We start from the raw sequence: 25,009 nt of genomic DNA, 5'->3' as shown, positions 1-25,009 counted from the left end.
CTGTGCAAGTGATTTTTGGATTTTTTATTACAAAATTAATAGATTTTTTTTACTATGTTACTTAACAGTTTAGGTAAAACAACAGTTTTATCAAGTTGCAGTTATAATTCATATTTGCTTCAAATAGTTTAAGTAAAAACAGTATTTTGAGTAAAAAACGTCTTGGATTTATTTATTTCATTGATGCTAGTGTTGTCTCCAAACAAACTTCATAAAAAGCATCCTACAAATATATTTTAATTTGATATTTTATGAACAAAGATTATCAAACATGTCAACATTCATTTTCTAAAGGCAATAGAATATCCTATAATCAATAATATTATGAATTGGGATACATCACAACTACGAGGCTATTAAAATATTTCACTAGAGGGCACATGTAGCCTACATCATCACATATCATAAACGCCTCATAATATGCTCTCCCAAGTATTTCCCTTTTTTCCTTTTTCTGTCTGCGATATCGATGCTGACATCATTTGTTTTTTAAATATTTTCATTTGTTTTTGAAGTATTGCTCATGCATCTGCCGCATATTTTTCCTGCGTCCACGTGCCTGCCACTACAAATACCACAATTCATTGTAAAATACAGTAAGCCAATGAAATGCGAGAGTGGGCGGAATTCTATGACATCACTACTAGCGGCCAGTCGCTGACCAATAGGGGTTGAATTCTCTAGGAGGAGGACAATCGCCTTTCATGCTCGCAGCATTGTAACATTTTCCCCCGGCCGATGCTCGCATGCTTGTTTTTGTCCTGTGCACGTTTACCTCCCATAAAAATCCATTTATTTAATCCAATTCAGAAGCAGCCGTAAGGGTTCATCATCGCTTCTGCACTCGACCGTTTCTGAGTCGACTCATCTTTTTATGCCTGATCTATTGGGATTCAGAGTGGGTGTTGTCACAGGACGATGATCGAGAGACCCGACTCAGCTGTTTCCAGCGTTGCAGTGAGTACAATATTCATATATTTTTCTAAATCTGTCCAGAAAATACATGTAAACCACATCTGGCTCATTGATTCATGGATTTGCATGGTGGTGGGCCAATTGATTCCTAGTGTGACTGTCCCTTAATCATCTGTCTGTTATGGCAAGCCGTATTCACATTTATCAGGCTACTTAAAACTAACTAGCATCTATTTTTGATACAATTCATTTCACCAATAATTATTCAATAGACACTCATACATTTGCCAATGTTATGTTATGTTACTCTATCATTACATACAACATTTTATTAATTTACTGTTTTTCACTATACAAATAGTGACAAATCATTTCTTTGGTACAGGAAACATATCTGTGGTCATTTTTGTTAATCTATCAACAATTAGTACTAGTAAAAATGTGATTGTTCACAACAACAGTTGGAATACCACAGATCTTAATAGAATTCAATGGCAAATATTTAATAAGGTAAAGGAATTATAATATATGAAAACAATTTTAGTCACTATTAGATTACTTTTAAGTAATTAAAAATAAGTACTAAAAAAAAAAAGAAACCGATGCTTTTTGTTTTATAGAATTAAATGTTAAAATAGCTTAACATAATCTGGGCTTCCTTGATCAAAAGCTCACTGGTTCTTGTGTATTATAGTTAAAGTAAATTATGCCATATGCTCTTTAGCTCATGCAGTAAAACATTGTACTTTCATCCAAACCATGCGAGAACTAAGAAACAAACTCACCAGAATCTACATTTTAAGTACATTGTACAATATCTTATAACAGTATTAAACATGATGAGGTCAAAAACAATTTCCATATTGCCATAATGTACCTAAATTACTGTTGTGTCAGACCATACATATGTAATATGTTGAAAACCATTGTTCATTGACCTCAAGACATACTATCGTGATTACAAATGTGTTTTTTTTTAGAGTAAATAGTTGGGCTGCTGTGTGTTAATAGCTGTTTGGAGAAGCAAATGAGAATGACAGGCTCTAAGTGTGATGCCCAGCTCTCTTGTGGAGAGCAGTGAGTGGAGATGCATTTCAATAGGGTTAGAGAGAGAGAAGAGCAGCCAAAAACTGTCACTGAGCATATATCATGATCCTTTCTGTGTGAACTTGAAGGAAACTGACTTCATAAATCTATTTAAAATCAACATGGGGCCATTTGTGTAAAAATAAGTGCTCAGGAAAGTGAAGTTAGCTACGAGAAAAGGCCATTTGTTTGCAGATGCCAGGTGATATTTTTGGTATTTTGTTATCTAGTGCTTTGACGTTTATACATTTTAATACTCCGTGCTTTTTGCTCCCATTATATTTAGGGTCCTCATATCATGTCATACATCCTTCAATCGATGAATGAATTGCACAAATGAACCTATTCTGAATATTAAGCTTGTGAACACCCACACTTTTTTTTCCCACCTACGCTATATGCATCCTTCAATCTAATGTGGATACTTGCATCATTGATAGGGGTTCAATAATTATATGCATCCTTCAATCTAACGTGGATACTAACATGGATAGAGGTTCAATAATGAAATGCATCCTTCAATCTAATGTGGATAGTAACACGGATAGGGGTTCAATAATCTATGATTTGATTCACTCTTCTGGTCAGATGTGTTGTTTGCCATGTTGGGGCATTACATCAATCTTATAGTTACGTAAGAGCGTTTCAAGAGCGAAAGCATGGAAAATGCCCTGAGCTGTTCACAGAGCATGGCTATTTATAGACTGGTGTATGAATTATATAGTATAGATTTGAAGAATCGCGTTTTGGGATGCGAGTGTCCATAAACTGTCAGAGGTTTCGTATCAAATCCATTTTAATATATTGTTCTATATTGTTAATATATAAAGGGTAGTTCACACAAAACAATTCTGTCATCATTTATTTAAGCATGTCGTTCCAAAGCTGTATGATTTCTCACCGATATTAAAATTATGGCTGATGATTATTTACTGATAATTGGCTGATAACCTCTAAATTGCTATTATATTTTTTCTATTATTTAGTTATGTAAAAATATAATGGTTATTTAGCATTTTTAAATTATCGACATCGACTGATACGTTTTTCTGTTTGGCTGTAAAGTATCAACGCAGCTTTTATTTTGAAATTAATAGGACTCTTATTTTGACAGCACTAAGAAGAACGACATCACCGGAACGCCGATGTAAGCGCAATCTTTAAAATCTGCATCTGAAATCACATATTTCCCTATAGTAGGCAAAAAGTACCCGGATGACCTGCTACTTCAGGGCGAGATTTTGAAGTGTACATACGCAGCACACTTTACTATTCCATGAGGCCACGGGAGACGATTTATGAATGGCAGTAAAGCGATGCATGATAATGACAGCATGGCGAATGTAATGATAGGTCCAGATTACATTCAAACTACACACATTCATACTGTATAGATGATAATATAAAGAAAATATACAATTTTAGCGGTCACGAAGTCAATACTTATTCTTAAAATAGTGCTAGCTATGCTATGCTATGCTAACTATGCTGTGCTATACCCAGCTTGCCGCAGTCATATTCATGTCATATTCACTGTGTAGTAGGCTACTGTATAAAATAACTGTTACCTTTTCTTTATGTGAGAAAATATGATTCCCAGTGCGTGCAATTTTACCAGTTGACTGAGTGCACTATTGGTTACAGTGTTTTCCTTTTTATTCATGTTTTTAAACTATTTCTTTATTTGTGAGAAATATTATAATAGGATTAGAAATACAAGATATTAAACATAAATCTGTTTATTTTATAGATTTACTTTTTATATTCATTCATTTTACAATGAATTATTTCTAAATAAATCATTGCATTTTTTTTGTAATGCATGTTATTTAAATTAAATAGTGTAATATTAAATGGTGTCAAATTTATCAGCCATATATCGTACATTGGCCAACCTGCTCTTTTATATAATCATATAATATATTTTGTTTAAATGAAATTCAGAAAATCAATCCTTTTAAATGCTACAAGGGAATTTTGTCATTGCAACATCATAATATACTAAATCAAAAAATTATATTTTGCTGAATATTGTGTTATTAAATTATTTGCGTTTTTAACGATTGAGCATCAAGTGATGACACCTTTTATCTAAATGTAAAAAAAAGGGAAAATAACAACAATACCAGCCAATGACCTATATGGTACTGACTTAACATGATATTCTTTCTTTCAAGAATGATGAAAAAAAGTTAAATTTTCATTTTTAAAAGAACCATGGCATGCACTGTTTCCCAAAGAGTCTATTGGCTTAGTTCTGATAAGTTCGTTTTTGGCCATGGTCATTCATTCAGGTCAAAAAGAGTTAACTCTCCCTGGTGATCGTAGCCCTCCCCGTTCAAACTATCTGCCTCTCTCTAAATGATCAGCATGGCCCCTACTAGTTAGTTTTCCACTGGCCTACCATGCATGAGAAGCTCAGCGGAGCCAAAGCAGAGCGATCAATTGTGTTTGCCTCGCCTAGCGTGTGCTTCAGCGCTGTGCTTCCGAGAGCATGAGATTACAAGAGAAGGAAAGCGACGGAGAGAAAGGGATGGAGAAGCTTGTGAAGGAGAACTTGCATCTGGACAAGGCGCTGGCTGTGATCTGGAGCGAAATTCACTGCCTCCACGACGACATTGAGTTCATGATGGATTTGATACGAAACGTAAATGAGCAAATGAGCACGAGATCCCATGTGTCCTCCCTTCCCCAGCCTCTTGGCTTTCCAAAAGTTGTGTTTAGGCAAGCAGTTTTGCAGTTACGTGCTTAACGCAGATCTGTTTACTCATCCTCAAATTAGCACAACTCCATGTTATCCTTTGTTGTGGTGTCCCTGCATGTTAGTTTAAGAGTTTGACTGTGCTAAGGCGTTATCCACTGTAACTAATGTTAGTATTAGCATAGCCTTTAATATCTTTCCTCTGAAGTCTTCTTGAGCTCTGTTTTGAGAGGGATAACAGTAATGGAGGAGCCGTTCTGCTCTTTAATCAGTGGAATGTGGAGTAAAGCTGTGTTTTCTTCCAGCAGAGGAATCTGGAGGGTTATGTCGGCTTCGCCAACCTCCCCAACCAGGTGTACAGGAAGTCCGTGAAGAGGGGATTTGAGTTCACACTCATGGTTGTCGGTAAGTCACAAAATTATTTTGCTCACCTCTGAGATTGCATTCTGTGAAATGGGTGCCTGTTCCAGTTTGATGAAGTGATTTTCAATGTTTAGTTTGGTTAAGTATATTTTTGTACAATTTTAGACGACATATCAGATAAAAAGTGTGTTAATCAATTGCATCGTATCGAACCCCGCACAGGACACGTTTTAACTAAAACGAGTGAACGAATATGACCACGATATATATTTTTGTCCATGTCATGTTCGGGACTCCATAACATTGCGCCATTTCCAGCTATATTAACATAGTTTACTGTAATTATGCCTACAGGAAACATTTAGGAAATGTTCAGGAAACGGTCGTTCAGGAAACACTAACAGGGTTGACTGGCTGATTTAAATTTGAAAAGATGAAAACATAAAAGGATGAGGTTTTAAGTTCATGTTTAAGTTCTTTCACATTCATGTCTTGAAATGTTGATGATTTAATATATAAATAAATATAAATGCATACATAAATGGGTGTGTACACACACATATATATAATACAGTATACATGTGCATACAGTATATATATATATATATATATATACACACACACGCATATATTATATAAACTTTTTATAAGATGCGATTAATCACTATATATATATACTAAAAATAATAAAATGTATTTATTTATATAAAGATTATAACATGGTTGATGCATAACCTGGGGCAGGTTACAGCTAAAATCTTCATTGTCAACTATAATGAAAAAAACCCGTAGATAGATATAAAGATAAAATGTGAGTGTTTAATTTTCGCTGAATTTTCACACATTCGCTCAAATTTGCATATTTCCTCATATAGTAAGAAGAAATAGGAGTGGGAACAGGCCTGCAAATTAAAAATGTTAAAGAATGTCTGTAACAGTAAAGTATTCTTATTTTGCATACACGAGAACCACAAATGGCACTTGTTTTGTAGAATGATACATAAAATAAGCTTTCTGTTTTTTACTTTAAGCAAATAATCTGTGGCTTTGGATGAAAGATGAACGAATAACTTTATTCCCACATAAAGAGTAGATAGATGATCAATCATATTGTCATTATCACACGCTCTCTCTGTGGTTTGGATGCTGTGACTAAAGCTATATTGGAAATATGGATCTCGGTGACATAACTGTGGTGGAGCGCCTCACCATAGTAACCGGGTGTGTATGTCTGTTGGTGCTTGCAGTGGGTTTGCTTCCCAGTTCTGGTGCAAAATAATCTCTTTAGTTCTCTCTTCCTCTTCCTCTTCCAAGTTGTTACTCATTCTGTGTCTTTGTCTCTCACTCATTCCCTACGTCTGTTTATAGGCTAGTTGTCTAGTTTGGGGTTTCCTGTTTGGTAAACCGGCCTATTGAGATGCTTGTACTGGCATTAGGAGACAAGCCGCACTAGTCTTTGTAGAGAACTAGTTGTGTTGCCTTCATTATCATCTGTGGCCTCTATTAAGAATATTTATTTTAAAATATATTTTGTGTATATTTGTAAAACAAAAGATTCCTTACTCTGATGAATTTCCAGCAGCAAGCAATTTGTCTGTTTACTTGTGAAATCATATATTTTCATAGTTTTTCACAATTGTCTTTGTGATGTTTGTCATATTTGTTCTTTTTGAATATGTATGAGGAGTCCAATAATATTCCAGTGTGAGCGGGGCTACCTAAATGTTGCCCGCTTACTGGTAGGCCAAAACTAGGAATAACATAATGTTTTTTATTTTTTATTGCTGTATGTTTATTGCATTTGTGCATCATTATGAAGTATTAAGGTACAGTAACATTAGCTAAATATGTCAGTGGAATTGTGCAGGTAAAAATAAGGTCTGTTGTCAATAGGGTAGCTTTGTATGAAGCACTGCTCACACAGAAGTCAATTTCAAACCAAGTAGCTTTCTGTTGGTCAGCGTGTCAAGTTTAAAGCCCCTCTGTGGTGAAAATCAATGATTTAATGTTGTATATGTGGTATTTTTAATATTCTTTAAGAAAAGCCATGCGCAAATTCTTAAGTCGACGCCATTGAGTATTTTCTCCTTAAAACTGCAGTGAACCAAAGACAGTCTCAAAAACATGGTTTGAAATTGCTGGTGTTTCTGACAAACATGTGATCACTAACGAGTGGATCTCTGAGATGGTGTGAGTGAGTGGAGGCGGGGCTAATTTGCATATTTACAGAACCGTATATACTAAATGAGGCAAGGGTAGAGTTAAATTCAAGCTATTTTAAGGCATGAAGAAATGTTTTCCATAGAAAAAACGCTTAAATATTATATATTAAATATTTCCGCCCTTACGCGAAGCTCCCGAACGTGGGTTTCAATTTAAACGAAATTGTCCATGAAATCTTGCCGAGCAGCGCGGTAAATGTGTAAATGGTAAATGTGACCTCACCTACTTTATAGTATTACACTTTTAATCAAACTCTTTTGTAGAAAATTTCAGAGTCCGTTGGGCTATACATTGTGTTTTTGCTTTAAGAAATTTAATTTAATATTACAGTTTGAAAATGTATAGAATATTCCGAATTCTGTGACCAACAATATTTGCACATGAAATTGCAATTGGTCTTTATATTTACATATATTTGCACACTGAATAGGGTTTAGTCTTATATTTTACACATTTGCAGCACTGATACTGATTGGTCATATATTTCACATACTGTATACAGTACCATTGAAAAGTGTGTGGTCGGTAAGATTTTTAAACGTTTTGAAAAAAATACAGTAAAAAAAAAAAAGTAATGTTGCAAAATATTACACTTTAAAATAACTTTTTTCTATTTTAATACATTTACATTTTTTATTTATTCCTGTAATGGCAAAGCTGAATTTTCAATATGATCACATGATCCTTCAGAAATCATTCTAATAGGCTGATTTGTTGCTCAAATAAACATTTATTATTATTATCAATGTTTAAGTTAACAGTTGTGCAACTTAATATTTCTATGGAAAATGTAATACATTTTGTTTTTCAAGATTCTTTGATGAATAGAAAATTCAGCATATATGGAAAGATACAGCATTTATTTGACTTTCGTAACATGTAAATGTCTTTACTGTTGCTTGATTCATCCTTGCTGAATAAAAGTATTAATTTACTTTAAATAAAAAGGTTACTGACTCAAAACATTTGAATGGTAGTGTATTTTACACTAATAGCTCTGGAAATCTAGTAAGTATTAATATTTGTCTTTCTGTTTTGCATTCACTAATATTAAAATGCACTCCCGCCACATTTGACCACAGAAGCAAGATTCCACCTCCACAAATTCTCTCCATAACATCATACATCTTCCTCAGACTGGGCTGAAATTTACTGTAATGTAGTCAGTGTCTAATACATGTGATAGGGGCTTGCTGGGTTTTCTTAAAACTGTCCTAGGGCACGTCCAACGGCCTTTTAAAGAACAAAACTGTCGTCTTGTTCTCTTGTCACTCGTCCTGACAGACACTACAGGCCTTTGGCCGTGGACTCCAACTTTCCCTCCAAAATTTCAGGGAGGAAAAAATCTGTTTCCTGTCTTTTCTCTCGCTCGCTCCCTTGTGTTTTTTTTCCACAAGCATTTCCTTTCTTGAGCTTTCCCTCTCACACCAGCTGGCAACATGTTTCTTCAGGGAGAAAGCGTTGGAAAATGTGAAGAGTTGTCGAGGTTCGTTTTTCAAATTGAGTTATCTGAGGCGTGTTTGAGGTGGTAAAACAGGCCTTGCAGTTTCTAGTCTTGTTTAAAATATGGTTTTCTTTGTACAAAGTCTCTTTTAATAGCCAACTTTCAAGCTGTGTAGGAGATTTCACACCTGTACAAGCAACGAATAGAAAAAAATAGTAACTACTTCAAGCTTGTTTTCGTTAATTGCGCAGTTCGCATTCCTTTACAACAACAACTACGACAGCTGTGTTTGGACAAAACTTGAGATGTTTTAAAGTGTTGATTTTTCCAATCGGTAGCTGAAGTCTTCAGACATGACATGTTGTTGAATTCCAAGTCATTCACAGATATTTTCAACAACACGACAGCAATTTGTCTAATGCGGCTGCGTTAGCATAGCTACCGCTAGGAGCTGCAACTTTTCTCGTACATTACTATGCTGTAGGTCCGTTTAAAAGGTCCCTGGCTGAAACACGGACACACACATGGAGGATATTTAATCCCTGGATTATGAAGCCAAAGCTTCCCCTCTCTGCCAACAGGTCATCTAACAACCTGGTCATGGAGCTAAGCCTGTCAGAAGGTCTTAGCCAACACATGCTAATGCATCCGTAAATGCCCAAATAAACACTGGCATTTCTTTGGGTATTCAAACTAACTAAGTTTCATTCAAGTCAAATATGGGAATATTTTAAGTTTGTTCTTTTTTCATCAGACGTGTTCTTAACTCTCAAAAGCTATGTGTGTGCTATATGCCTTCCCTCACTCTACAGATGCCATTGATGAGTTTCATTGTGTTGGACAGATTTATGTTTAAATGGGGTTTTAGTAACAAACAATCAGGGATTTGGGCTTACCAGTAAAAAAGAGGTTAATATTTTGCTTTGTTCTGTTACATATCCTTACAACATTTCAGCCGAATATTAATTATAAATGTTAACTAGATGTGTTCACTACCTGTCTAGCGTTGTGTGTTTTTGCTGACAGATAATTTAAAAAAGTGTCATTGTTTGAGTTGGCTTGTGCGTTTTGTTACGCGCTTCAGAAATGTAACATAACATACTGTAAGGGAGCGTAGTGAGCATCGATGCTCCCTGTTTTTTTGCGGTGCATTGTGGGATTTTTTTAGGGAGCGAACATTCCAGTGCACTGGAAGGATTTTGCAATCGAGTCTGCCCTTATAATGGTCGACTCCCTGATCAGTGCCCTGCCTTCTGATCTAGGGACGTACCCATAGAGCAGGGGTGTCAAACTCAGTTCCTAGAGGGCCACCGTCCTGCAGAGTTTAGCTCCAACCCTAATTAAACACACTTGAACAAGCTAATCAAGGTCTTCTGGAAACTTCAAGGCATGTATTTTGGAGCTGGCCCTCCAGGAGCGGAGTTTGACACAAGATATAGAGTGTCTATGTTGATTGCGCACGTGCAGTGTGTAACATCACACGTGCCACCTCATAGATCTTATTTTCTATGTAGGACAGATTCATTTTCCTACTTGAAGTGACTTGAAGTGCGTGCGTGCGTGCGTGCGTGCGTGCGTGCGTGCGTGCGTGTGTGTGTGTCCATAGGAGTTTTTACAGAGCATTGCTGATTGTTATCTCAGGCTGTTCGGAGATGAACTCTGACCTTTGTTGCCGAACAATGGATCTTATCACTACAGGAGATCCTCTCTGCAAACCAGTTAAACACACAATTACTGTCATACTTGCATTCTCACATCCTATAAAATCCGTAACTGTTGTAAATACTAGATCGGAGTGTTTTCCAAAGCTCTAGTTTATTGTAATTAGTTTAAATGATCATAGTTTGCCCATTGTTCTCTGTTTATCTGTTGAGGTAGTGGGCCTCTCTTTTGCTCTCTGTCAGCTATCTGTTTGTTAAAGAGTTAAGCAACTGTAGGGCAGTAGTACTAGAGCCCCTTTTATGAGGGGAAAAGAGTGAGGAAGAAAAGGGATAGCTGGGATTAGATGGGGGCAGGGCAGTGGAAAGGGGGTGGAGGTGGGGGATTGTCAGGATATCTGAGCCCAGTAATGGGCCCTGGGGTGCTTTCTGGCCCATAGCATGATGACAGGAAGAGGTAAATAGATGAAAGTCAAGAAGAATGTGTGGAATCTCCTAGAAAGTTTGTCCATTTGTCCCAGTCCTCCAATCCACCCATCCATTCAGGGTAGTAGTAATAAGTAGAAAATACATTTAATTTTTTTTAAAACTGATCTCTAAATCAGAATAGGACTGTTTATGATTGATTGATGGATCGTCATACATTTTTAAAAGTCCATTTTAAAGGTTAACCAAAAAAAATCATTTGCTTATATCGCTCCAAACCTGTATGGCTTTCTTTTTTTTCTGTTGAACACAAAAGAAGATATTTTGAAGAACGTTGGAAACCAAACAACATTGCAGCCCATTGACTTCCATTGTATGAACAAAAAAAAAACACATTTCTCAAAATACTTATTTCATGTTCCACAGAAGAAAATAATACCGTTTTGACCAGTGTTCATTAGTATTTTTTATATACTATTATAGTATTTATTCATTATTGGAATTTTTTTATTTTTCATGTATTTAAATATGATTTAAGTTTCATTTTAGGTTTAGTAATTGTATGTGCTTTTGTTTATTATTAGTTTTATTTTTTAAATCTTTCTATTTAATGTTTATTTTTAAAGTTTTAGTTATATTAGTTATTTCTCATCTAATTATTTTATTTAAATCGATGAAAGAGTAGAAAATGACAACTTTTTATTTTTGAGTGAATCTTTTTAAATGTAAAGGTCATTTTTTGTATAAAAAGGTGCAATCTGTTTGAGGTTCATGTCATGTAATGCTAATTTGACACCACTAGAAAGCTAAACTATCTAAAATATATTTAATGATGTTAATGGTAAATGAATATTTAATGGTGTTTGATATGTAAATCTGTAATAAAATTAAACATTATGTTGGTGCTGGACATGCTGTATTAGCATACTGCACAAAACACTGGTTATTCAAATGCTTTTGGAACACCATTCGCCCCACTTTTTGAAGCTAAGCGCTAACTGTGTCAAACTGGGTCAGGAAGTGTTGCTAGCATGCGCTTTTAATTCGGAAATGTCTGTTCCCCTGGTAGCCTGTCTGGGTCTAGTTCAATGTAAAGCCAGTGGAAATAGGGTCTATATATCCGCATGTGGTTGTGCCAGTCTATTAGCACAACTATAGACCTTTTCCTCTATTTAATGTTTTTTTCCAGTGTCTCTGTTTGTCCCTGCTGGAGAGGCACATGTGCTGTAGTAGTAAAAGACAGATGATAGAGGGACCAAAATGAGAAGGGGAGGTGAGTTCTCTCCATTCATCCATGGGTCTGACAAAGGTCAGCCAACTGTGAACTAGACCTGGATCCTTGCTGTGTCTCGTTTTCAGAGATCATGTGGACCGATATTTAATTAAAAGAGGGGATGAGGCTAATTAGTTCTGGCTTTACCCTGAGGGGGTGAAAGGGAAAGAGCGGGAGAAACGGGGCTTTAGAGCTAGCTGGAGCTGGAGACGCTTGCTAATCTACTCATTCTCACCCGTTAAAGCAGTGGCATCATGATTCCATAGACACATCCTGCTTCGTGTGAAAATGGTTTGATCAATTCAATTTGTAATGAATTTTTGGTATGTTTTCACAAAAATTGTATGTGGTTATGTAATCAAAAGTAAACTACAATAATTAAAATATAGTAAAAAAATATATTTATTATTATGAAAAGTTGTTTTCAGATCTAAATGGACGCAAAATATAGATTTTGTTTTTGGCTATATCTAACTGCATAGCAGAAGAGAAGATGCTTTTCCCCATTAGTCTTTTCTTGTGTGTTGGTACATGGCTTCCATTAAAATACCAGTGTAAGTGTAGACCGATAAAACAACACTCTGTGTCTCTTTATCTGTCTTTCCTCCTCCCCCTTTACTTCTCTTCCATTGGTCTCTGATGTCCTCCCACCCCACCCCCACAAACACATACACTATAGATGCTCTCACAGTCCAGTCACTCTGTCTTGTTTGGGTAAGTCCACGTAGCCTGGGGCATGGAGGAGTAAATTTACTTAACAGACAGAGGGTGGGTTTGGTGTCTGTGTGTTATCTCTGGCACAGCACAGAGAATCTTTAAGTGTGTCTGTACAGATGTTTCGGCTCCATAGGACGCACTGGGAACTGCTCCTGCTTTGGCAAAGAGAGGGAGAGGGTCCAAATGAGGGGGTCAGGGTTGAAGGTTAGGCACTGATATCATGAGGGCATTGGGTCATCAGTGTCTCATTTTCCAATTTAACTGGATTTTTTTACTTTCTAAATTGCATTACGTCATAAGCTTAAACTCAACAAATTTACGATTAATTTACAACTAAATTATGATTAATAGTATTTCTTAATGCATCAATCAAACTCCTGTGATTAGCTAATTGTCAACAGTGTTATTTATTTAGAAGCATAAAAAAAAAGAAGAGTATATGAATTGTCAAATTTTGTGTTTGGTTTTATCTTACAGAAGGTGAATGCAAATGTGTAGTCCATGTTTGTGACATTATCAGCAATGACACTGGCATTTTCAGGCCTGTTTGCTCTCCCATGTGGTAAATGAATAAGATTAGAATTGGAAGCTCAGGCGCTGAGGACTGTCAGTGGGAAGATTGTTTATTGAGAGAAGAAGCTTTCAACACCCCCTTGAAGCCTAGGATCAAGCTTGTGTCAAAAATGTTGAGTGAGAATGTGTATTTGAGTGGGTGAAGATGGTGTACACTTCAGTGATGCATTCAGTGTCTGCTCCGCCAGATGAGCCCGAGTGTTCCCTTCCCCCAACTCAAGAGATGTTCAAAAATGACACCGCCTCCTGCTCATCAGCTGTAAAGAGAAGTGCGTAATTGTCTAGAAAGAATGGAGCAAGCAATGTTTTATTCCTTCAGAATAAAAGCACTTTCTCTCTCTCTCACTCTTCCTTTATGTCCACAACATTTTCCCAATATACCCATGAATCCGCTGTCTTTCGATTTCTGTCCTCAGGAAGAAACTATTGAGTTTCTGGCCAGGGTCCCACATGTGCCATTGGTTGGCTCAAAAACAACAAACTAGTTGTGTGATTCTGTGTGGGTGGATGAATGTGAGAAAGCTTGTGAGGATCTGTGGAGAATCTCATAATCATCACCTCCTGTTTTTAAAGTATGGATGTCTGTTGCATGTGGCATTTCATCCCTCTCCCACTTTTTGCTTATATTAGTGCATTTCATGGCACCAGTTGAGCATGGCAACTTAACATTTTTGTTTGCCTCTTTTCTAGGTGAGTCTGGACTGGGCAAATCCACGCTCATCAATTCCCTCTTTCTGACAGACCTGTACTCCAAAGACTACCCTGGCCCATCTCAGAGGATCAAGAAGACTGTTCAGGTATGGCCTCTTTAGCTGACATTTAACTCCTGATACTGATCCTCTGGTCTTTGCTTAATCTACCATTGTCTATATATTAGGCTTGCTGCAGTAGTCGGTGTTACACTCTATTCGACCATACACATTACAAGGATTATATTCCTTGCCCACCATGGCACTGCCCTCATTGTCGTTTTGCTTTTTTATAGAAATAAATACTGTACAGTTTAGTTGGACTATGGGCGCTACAATTATAAACTGAAAGCGTCTGCTCTGCTCTGAACGTTTTCTCACCGTGACATTCCTACTCTATATTAGTCTTGCTTTCTCTTACTTTCCTTACCTTCGACCCTTTATCTCCAGCCACCGTTATCCTCCACTGCCTTGCAGCCAGATGTGATGTAGAGAAGCCATGAAGGAGGTCTGATTTCTTGTCCTTACCTTGGACCAGGAATTGGAAACCTTTTTTTAATGATCAAAGTTCGCCATTCGAGTGGAACTGTGCTACCTACCTGACCAGTTCAGCTTCTTATGCGGTTCATTAGATTACCTGCATGACTATGGATCCTTGGGGCTTATCACATTAATCGCACTCATGCGCTCAGTGTTGTTTTTTTGCCTCTTCAAGTCCTAGTCAACCAACACCTGAATGCATTCAGAAAGCTAGAGTGCAGAGCACCAATCAGGCTCAAGCAATCACAAACAGATGCTGCCTTCTGAGAGTTCCAGGACAGAGCAAATGCTCCTAGACTCACCAGAGGAAAGAGACAGCAGAGTTTTGACCTTATATGGATTTGATAAACAGGATGAGAACAGATGCTGAGGCTGGAACATCAGAAATGTGGGAGGATACACTGCTAGCGATATGATGGAGTGACTCAATTGGAGTGTTTTTTAAAGAGTATAGGAGGGGCAATACGAAGGGGTCTAGATTCCTCTGGAGGCTAGTAGGGTTCAGTAGGAGGTCAAGAATTTTCCCACGAAACCCAACACTCGGCGTTGACTTTCCCACCACCCTAGAAATGGGACGTGTTCTGAGGTGGCCCAGCCCTTTCTGGTATTTAAGTGCAGCCACTCTCGTTTCTCTTATTATGATGAACAAATAATCTCTGTCTTTGCTGCACTCAAGACTAAGTTCACAGTTTAGATTCAGGTCAAAGTTGTAGCTTGGATGACATGACAAATCCTTTCTAAAGCAAGTCTATTGACTTGGTGGCAATCTTGAAAAAAGCTACTCAATCATGCAAGTACAGCTCCAGTCTACTTGAATAGGTAAAATCAAAATCTCAAGAACTTGTCTGCCATGCTTATTTTGTGATGAAACAGGGATGTCAAATTCTGCTTCCGGAGACTATACTGCGGAGTTTACTTCTAATCCTAATTAACACACCTGAACCAGTTAATCAAGGTCTTCAGGATTACTAGAAACTACACGGCAAGTGTGTTAGAGCTAAACTCTGGATGACATTGGCCCTCCAGGAGCAGGATTGGGCACCCTTACAATAACATGTCAAATGCACCAATAAAATCTGACTGGAATCATACGTTTTTCTTCTTTTGCTCAAATTAGGGTGGTCAAATTCACGTGTGTCCTGCAGCCGTTGTGTCAAACCCTGTCTCCAATGACTCCCTAAATCCCTCCAGTCCTTCTCCAAGTCCACTCTTCAGTGACGTAATGCCACATAGACTGTTGGGTAGAAGTCTGCTGTGGAGACCGCATCAGTGAAGGCTAGGGATGCAGCGATTAACTGATTTCACTATTAACCACGATTTAGAACGTCGATGGATAATTAATCGTAAAGGCTCTGCTACACCGTGTGTTTCTGTTACACAGAACGGAACTGTTGCAACTTACACAAAACGAAAACAAAGTTACACCAGCGGTGCACCAAGTGCCTTGCTTAAAGTGCCAGCGTGCCAGCTTAAAGTGCCGAGACACAGAGGCTACTACTGTACCCATGAAGCTTTATTTCCACCAAAGAAATGCCTGAAGTTGGCAGTCTATATTCTAGCTGAACCCCCAGCGTGAGTTTAAGGCGACTGTTATTAGAAATAATTATAATTGAATTATAATTATTAACTATTATTTCCATGCCGATGCGTCATGCAGCCACACGTATCATGTTTTAGTTATTTTCTTGTTTATTCAAAATATTCACAAACTTGTTAACTATAGGCTATCATGAGTTATATAATATATTCTGATAGTCAAATATGTGAAAGTGAATGTGTTGTGTCGTTTATAATGACCATGTTAGTTGATCAAACCTGCGATGACCGTTTCAATTCAGAGGATCTGTCGGATTTACCTCATGTAAATACATCCATTTTTCCCGAAATACATAAAAGTAAGTGTGGCCAGTGTGAACATGGGAGAGGAATAAACTGTTTCATACACAATGTGCATCTGATATGAATAAAACACAACGTCAAATTATAATTGAAAGGATAATTATTGCAGCTTCCATAGACATCAGTGTATGGAATTTGAACTAAAACTATAATAATAACTAAGTATTTTTGTGTATATACTGTATAATAGTAGTACTTAATTTAAATGAACATTATGTGGTTAAAAACTCAGAATAGCTGTGATATGAAAAGCACTGAACACGTCCATCTTTGGCTCAGCGCCAGCCAACGCTCGAAAGCACGTTTGAACTTATCAGTGATACTTATGCGTTTCGAGGTGAAGAGGGCACAAATCAGATCTGAGTTGATCTGAGTAGACATGATTTTCTCAGGCTAGATCCCACATGTAAAATTAGATTAATTATTAAAATTAATACGTATGGATGACAGTTGGTGACAATTACAGTTCAGTTTATTCCCCTAATACTGACATGTTGATTTCATTCCACTCAGAGTTGCCTGTGTTCTCTTTGTGCTGTATGTGTTCATGTGGGTTATTTGCTTTTCTCAGCGCTGTGCAGAAACCGACCAACCACAACCTTCACATCATCTTACAGTTTGAATGAAACTGTGGCATCTGTCACCCAACATCTAAACAAACCCATTCTCGTTTGGATAGATGATCTAAAACCAAAAGGGCTTTGCTTGCTGCCACTGGAATTTAATGGAAGATTCATCCCAAGGCACCACCTCTCTGTTTTTACCACAAAACAACTTAAGTTTTGAGAGATTTTAGATTTCATCATGTCACTTGCAGTAGGCTTACTTGGACTTTACTTTCTCTGCATCCCTGCTTTCACAGATGAAATCTCTCTGACATATTAACGTTTCTCATGTCCATGCTTTCCTCTTGATAACCTACTCTGGCATTCTCCTGGGTGGCTGGATGGCTTTGCGTGATGCACTTGAGCTGTTCCACCATGAATGCCCGTGGTATAAATTTGTCAGCCTGGCCAAAGGCCATGTTGTGATGTGTGGCTGTCTAGTTCTCTGTGGTCAGTTCAGGCAGGACATGGAGACAGCGGTGAGGGTATTTATATTCCAAAACAATCTGCAGTGTTTGTGATAGGATCCACACAAGGGCCAGTCTGGTTGCATCGAATGAAAGTCTTGACATTTTTGTGGCTTTGTGTTTCTACATTTTAATTTATTTCTTTTTCTATGTTGTTGCAAACTGAAGTGGTCCGATGTGCCTCATAAACATCCTAGCATGAGCGAGCTCTTCTCTCCTCCATTGCGCTCTTTTCTTTTTCTCTTTCTCACACTTTCTTCTCAAGTCTCTCCTTTTTCTCCCTCCCTCTCTCTCCTCTTTTTGAAGAACTTCGAGAGGTTATGGCTGTTTTTGTTAGCGAGAAAGCTGCGCATGTGTGAATGAGAGTGCAGTTTTAGAAAAACAGGGTCAGCCAAAAATAACCAGGCCTGTGAGAATAAGCGTTTGTACTGAAAGCAGCTGAAATAACTTCAGGAGATGAAGCTGAATCATAGTGACATCGGAGATGACTATTTCAATGTCTCATCTCAACGCGGTGTCTCACACATGGCCTGCCCTAGAATACAGCTAATACACATGGAAGCCTGAATTACTACATTTAGTCATTTAGCAGACTAATTGGAACTACTATATTTAGTCATTACTAGTTGACTAATTGGAAGATTTTGAATACTCACATTTTTAGCTTGACCTATTTTAAAACATGAATGTGTATGTCTGAAGCAGCATTGGGTTTAAAGATTCATAAACTAGTCAATGTAGACATTTGTTGGACAACTAGTTGACTATCATGGCTTATCCCTTGTTAATGCCTATTAGTCATTAGCTTATTTTGTATGAGCTATAAGGCTATAGTGTTCATCAATGTTTATGTTCTAGAGTCATCTATGACCTTTGTAGGCTCACTTTTGGTTTGATGCATATGCAAAAGTACAAACTCTTATGCAAAAACATGTATTAACCAAACTCTCCAATCACATGAGTGTTTGTAGTTTAGGGTTAGTTAGCATTTAGGTTTGGTCAATGACGTGAATCTGGAGCAAACAGGCAAGCCTGCTTTCTCAGGCTGTGTCGCATATCCTGTTGTAACAATTCTGGTCCTTCTTTCAGGTGGAACAGTCCAAAGTGCTGATAAAGGAGGGGGGCGTTCAGCTCACGCTCACCATCGTCGACACACCAGGCTTTGGAGATGCGGTGGACAACAGCAACTGGTGAGTATAATTTCAAGTGCCTTTCAGACTCTTGGATAGACCCTGTCAGAGACATAAACTCTATTATAGTCAAAAGATAAAATAATTTTATATGCAGAATGCTATATGTGATGGTTTTAAATCGATTTATTAAAGATTATGATGTAATGACTTCTCAAGCTTTGCATCTGACTTTGCCTATCATCTCTCCTCCCCCTTTTTCAGCTGGCAGCCAGTCATCAACTACATCGACAGTAAGTTTGAAGACTTCCTGAATGCTGAATCCCGTGTCAACAGGAGGCAGATGCCTGACAACAGGGTGCACTGTTGCTTGTACTTCATCGCCCCCTCTGGTCACGGGTAGGTACTACACCCTTCACAAATGAAGCCTGGCATGAATCAACCAGCTTAAAATAGAAGCACCACACACACACGTCCTGATTTACACATTTTGCACTTTGTTCAGGAGTGGGATGATGTTGGAATTTTGTACATGAATACTATACGACTGTGGTACAATGAAGGCATCAGAACATGTGACTGTGCACTCACTGATTTAAATGCATTAACGAGTGAAATGGACACATGAGCACAGATGGAGATACATACTTCCCACTCCCATATCCAAAAACATTACATAATGCCCACTAAACTGGGCCTGACGCATGATAGGCGTTGCCTTGTTTGTTTTTGAAAATGAATAGCTTATTTGGCTTAGTTTTACTATGGAAAGGAACATTTGTTAAGATAGAAATAAGATTTGTAATAAAATATGACATTTTTTGTGATGCAAGAATGCTTTGTTTGCTTTGGGAAAATTTTTCATTTATTTTTGGATGTTTTTTATTTATCTTTTTCAATTCATCTGTCCATTCTTGTGTGATTTATTGGCATTGATGTGGGAAAACCCTCTATAATTCATTAGCGTATAGTTCATCGTCTACACTCTCTGAATAGAAAAAACAAAGCCCTGTTTACTTTTCTATTTACATTCAGTGACCCCGCGGTCCTATCTGTTCAAACAGCCCCACATTTTCTCGCGTGCCCTTTTTGAGACGCCACTATGAAGCAACATTCATATCTCTGTGACCTTTGTGTTGCATCTTCAGTCTGGACATTCCTGAAATGTATAAACAGCCCCTCAGCTGGCCCCCAAAGCCACACAAACACACACAAACCCAGCTCAGTGTAAAGAACAGCCTCTTTGTCTGGAATCCCAAGTGAAAGTGATGCTAAGAGAGACAGAGCAAAGCCCTCATTCCCTCCATGACATAATTTTTCTGGTTTGGAAGGAAACGATGAGAAAAGGGGTCAGCGCTGTGTGGTGGCTCTGTGCTGACAGTGGATCCTCTGCTCTGATCTGTTTATTCATGCCCGTTTCTGGACCCTGACTGCTTTTTAGTTTTATTGCATCACTTCAAAGGACCATTTCGTATTTGGTTTATGTGTAAGCTTTGCAGACTCATCTAATGTTTTACTTTACCGTACTGTTACTGTTCATTAGAGTCATATAACCTGTGTGGAAAAGCTGCACCTTTTGTATTTTATTTATTGTTTCCCATTGTTTCATGTAGTTGTAGTGGTTTCTCTACTTGTAAGACTTTTGCAGGATTATTCATACACTTGGTTGTAAAATTATTTCCATAATGCACTGTACAATATCCTATGCTATGCTATATTAAATCATATACTACTCTATACTTTGCTTTACAATTCTATTCTATATTCAATACCCCTAGAAGACAAAATGTAATGGCCGCAATAAATTTATTTCATTCAAATAATAATTTTTGTATTTATTTTGTATGTATATATATATTTATTTTCAGTTTATTTGACCATTTAGTGTATTGTAGTGATATCAGCATTAACGTTTTTAGAATATTTAAATTAAATATTTCCATTTTATATTATATGGCATACAATAATTAATATAGTAATCTAAATAATAATGTATTAGCACCACAAGCAGCTTCACTAAACAAATCTAAAATGTTAATGCGATTGAATTGTATTCTGAATCTTTTTCAGACTGAAGCCTCTTGATATCGAGTTTATGAAGCGTCTACATGACAAAGTCAATGTCATTCCCCTCATTGCGAAGGCCGACACTCTTACGCCAGAAGAGTGCCAGCTTTTCAAGAAACAGGTGTGTGTTAGTGTGATTTCACATTTTACTGCTAATGATTTACATTTCACCATTTCTCTCAAGTATACTACTATTCTCTCATCATAAGATTATGAAGGAGATCCAAGAGCACAAAATCAAGATCTACGAGTTTCCCGACACAGAGGACGATGAGGACAGCAAACTGATCCGAAAGATAAAGGTAAGGAGTCAGTCCAGGTCAAAAACCTTTTGATGAGCTTGATTTTGGTCAAACGTTAATAATATAATGACATACAAGTGTCCGGACATATATAAAGTAGGTACTACATTTTAATTTGAGTATGTCCTATATAGTATGAATATGGGTAGTGTGAGTGAAATTCGGATATACTGCAACCGCCATGTTCTTGTTGTTGCGTCGCTTCATTGCCATTCACAAATCCTCTCCCGTGGCCTCATGGGATAGTAAAGTGTCCATTCAATGCGCACTTCTACGGAAGTAGTAGGTCATCCGGGTATGTTTCGAATACAGTTAATTCGGACAGACTCTTTTGGCGTACTGTTTTCCCCCTACTAAATGGGAAGGGAAGTATTCTATTTCGACTACAGCCGCAGTTGTTTAATTAAGTGTTTTTTCCATTTCCTGATGTTAGTGGTTTTGGAGATATGAGATTTCTGCCCGACAGTGACGATATGTAATTATATAAAAATCGTGAACAACTCGAAAAGTCTAACTATGAAGAAGTCATGGAAACACATTCAGTGAGAATCTTGAAGACTTCTGAACGCATTAACTAATGTTAACATACACAATGTTACTTCAATTATGAACTTTGAATTTCACAATGGAATAGCAATGCTAAATGTTTTTTTCGTCATTGAAGTCTTTATTATAAACCGCATCCACAGTGTTGTTTGCTTCTCTAGGTCAGCTTGAGGTTATTATTGACGAGATGCGAACTGCTACAGAACTAATTTAGTTGTCTGATCTGGATCTAAAGATTGATGCGAACCTGCGTCAGACCCCCTGCATCCGTTCACTTTCCCAGTGCGTGGTCGATACAGACTCTCTGTAATTATGTGCTTTGTACCGACAGGAGAAGATGCCTCTGGCCGTGGTCGGAAGCAACGTGGTGATCGAAGTGAATGGCAGGAAGGTCAGAGGTCGCCAGTACCCCTGGGGTGTGGCAGAAGGTACGTCCTGCATCAGCATGACCCATATGTGTTCGTCATGAGGATTGCACCATTTCTAAGGGAATTGGGTGTTCTAGGGTGTTCCAGTGCGTATACAAAGCAAATGCATGAGCTTGCTGGATGATCTCCCTCCCAGCTGAGGGATTCTGGAAAAGGGATGACGACGAGGTATAAGGTTTTCCAGAGAGAAAGACTGTCACCCCTTCTTTTCATCATGGCCCACAAATGACTTGTTGTTGTGGTTTTACTTTCCCCGCCTTTCTTTCTTTACAAAGCTCTCTCCTCCCTGCAAAACTTTTTCATTTGGAATTGTTGTTGTTGGTGAGTGAGTGTGTCTTTTTTCCTCAGTTGTTTACGTGTCATTCTTTCTTTTCTCTTTTTTTTTCTTTCTGTCTGCTCTTTTCCATGACTGACAGAGGGCATTATTGGTAAAGAAAACCATTTTTCATTTATACTCTCTTCGTTAAGGCCTCCCCCTCCTTCCTCTTCCACCTTTTTGCTGCTCTGAAACTTTGCTGATTGTCAGATGTTTGCTCTAGTCATGGAGAAACCTATAAGCTAAAGCCCCCTTAGAAAATAGAGCAGCGCTGCTCTCTAACATGTTTATATGTTCTTAATTACCCTCTATGTAGGGCTGGACGTTATATCTCACTATTTTACAGCCTTTTGATTATGCAGTTTTCTGATTTATAAAAAAAAAAAATTAAAAGTAAAATATAATTTGAAAATGAAAGTAAAAACTCAAATTATTATATTGTTGCATAATATAGTTGGAAAGTATTTTGCTCACCAAGGCTGCATTTATTTGATCAAAAGTAAAAACTGTAATATTGTTAAATATTATAACATTTACAAAAAAATCTGTTTTCTACATTAATATTTTTAAAATATATTTATTCCTGTGATCCAAAGCTGAGTTTTCAGCATTATTTCTCCAGTCATCAGTGTCACATGATTCTTCAGAAATCATTCTAATATGATGATTTACGGCTCAAGAAACATTTATTATTATTTTCCATATTAAAAACAGTTGTGCTGCTTAATATTTTTGTGATACATTTTTAAGGATTCTTTGAATTCAAAAGAATAATTTTTTTTTGACATTGTTACATAACATAACTAGTGCTGTCAAATCAATTAATCACATCTAACATGTGTGTGTATATTATTTTATATATACTTTTATGTTAGATGTGATTAATCGCGATTAATCGATTTGACCGCACTAATCAAAACCTATATATTATACATTTCAGTTTTTTAACTTGTATATATAATCCACAAAATGACCAAATTTTTTATCATGTTTATTTTATATTTGCTAATGTGGCAATGTTGATAAGCAGCAATGTTTACTTGCAGATATTTTGTGAATCATAGACAAGGAGGGAACACAAACCTTGTCTAAATCAAAACTGTATGTTGTTGCTTAATTTGATATTGCCAACAAAATCATTGCGAATACATCATAAATATTTAAGATATCATCCAGCCCTACTCTTATTTTTAAACAAAACCTTATTCAGACATGCATGCCTCCCATTACTTATTTCCAATTTCCATTTTGGATTTAAATACATTGAGGGGTACAAAATGCGCCTTGGGTCTGGGGTACATTTTTTTTCCCATTATATAATTTTTTATTATAGTACTTTTGACATCATCATTTATAAGCATTTTTGCCCCTGAACTCTGATGCCGGGTTGACTGAGTGCTAATGTTTCCATCCTAACCTCTGATGAACATTATTCTAACACATGATTCAATAAATGGGATGTGTTTTTGAGGCACCCGTCCATACCTGTCAGCATCAGGAGTTTGCTGTTGGTGTCCCATCAAAAAAGAAATTACAAATCCCATGATCCCTTTAGACATATGACTCCACCTCCTGTCCCTCCCCCTAGCTCCATTTGCCTGTTATCTCTGCTTGTCATCGCTGTGCCATGTAACCCTTCCTACAACACACCATTTTTAGTCTTAGTAGCCCATAAATCACAGGTTGAGTGGGGGTTCCTACAGGAGAGACTTTAGTCCCGCCCCTCCAACCGCTCTCTCACAGGTAGGTGGTTGTAGCAGATGATTGACACGTGCGGCAGTCAATCAGAATGAGTTCTCCGTATAGGTAAGGTTCTCGCTTGGTAAAGCATCTTAGGGCTCTATAACTGTTATAACTGTGCAGGTTAGACATGCAGAAAACGTTTCATCCTTTAACCATCTGTCAGAAACCAGTGTCTCTGGTCCTTTTCCAGAATCCCATGTGATGACAGCGACGTTTGATCATACATACTGTGTATGATCACATAACAGCGGTCTAAACTGCTAACCTAATTTTTGTGACTGTTTAACCTTTTAGCATATTCAGTTTGGTATCTAAATACTCAATTGTGTTTTCTTTTAATTGACAACCACCTGACATGTTTTTTGATTTTTCATTTGTCTGATGTTGTTCAATTTATGTTCCGTCAACAACCTTTGGTGTCTGATCCTGTTTGCTTTAAATGTTTAATTTTTCACTGTATTATGTCTGTTTTTAAATGTTTTAATAATTAGGGATGCACTGATATAAAAATTCTGGCTGATATGATAAGTTCATGTTATAGCTGATCATTAATAAATGGCTAATAGTATAATTATATACTATTTTGCCTAAATAAAGACTAAATACTCAAATAAAGGCTACAAATGAATTTAGGCATCAGAAAATTATATTATACAGTATGAGTTTTGAGATTTATTAAAAATTACATTTAACACCGTTATTAAATTATTGTTTTTAAAGATTAAAAGATGGCGAACACTGTTTAAAAAAAAAAAATATTGGAAATGAGCATCCGCAATGAAATATCCAATATTGACTGATACAGATTTTTTTTTTTTAAAGGGCCTATAACTGATACTGTATTGATATATCATGCATCCCTACTAAATTGTTTTGACTGGGGTTTTTAATCAAAATA

General features: G+C 37.1%; 1 protein-coding gene across 4 annotated transcripts in view; it reads left to right on the top strand.

The window, feature by feature from the left end:
• The first annotated feature begins 659 nt into the window (after positions 1-659).
• Positions 660-25,009, top strand: part of septin15 (septin 15) — a 28,784-nt gene continuing 4,434 nt past the window's right edge. Inside the window, exons 1-8 of one of the 4 annotated variants that reach the window (XM_079603665.1) lie at positions 660-957; positions 5,011-5,107; positions 14,070-14,176; positions 18,669-18,769; positions 18,974-19,108; positions 20,780-20,897; positions 20,986-21,078; positions 21,956-22,052. In XM_079603665.1, coding sequence (XP_079459791.1) covers positions 919-957; positions 5,011-5,107; positions 14,070-14,176; positions 18,669-18,769; positions 18,974-19,108; positions 20,780-20,897; positions 20,986-21,078; positions 21,956-22,052 — 787 coding nt within the window. In that variant the 5' untranslated portion in view covers positions 660-918. Of the gene's footprint in view, positions 958-4,425; positions 4,649-5,007; positions 5,108-14,069; positions 14,177-18,668; positions 18,770-18,973; positions 19,109-20,779; positions 20,898-20,985; positions 21,079-21,955; positions 22,053-25,009 lie in introns of those variants that run through there. The other 3 variants (XM_079603664.1, XM_079603663.1, XM_079603662.1) reach the window with 3 other exon arrangements.

The sequence above is a fragment of the Phoxinus phoxinus genome (assembly GCF_949152265.1).
Source record: "Phoxinus phoxinus genome assembly, chromosome: 25".
NCBI lineage: Eukaryota > Metazoa > Chordata > Actinopteri > Cypriniformes > Leuciscidae > Phoxinus > Phoxinus phoxinus.
The sequence above is the reverse complement of the archived record's forward strand: the minus strand, read 5'-3'. Positions and strand labels throughout refer to the sequence as shown.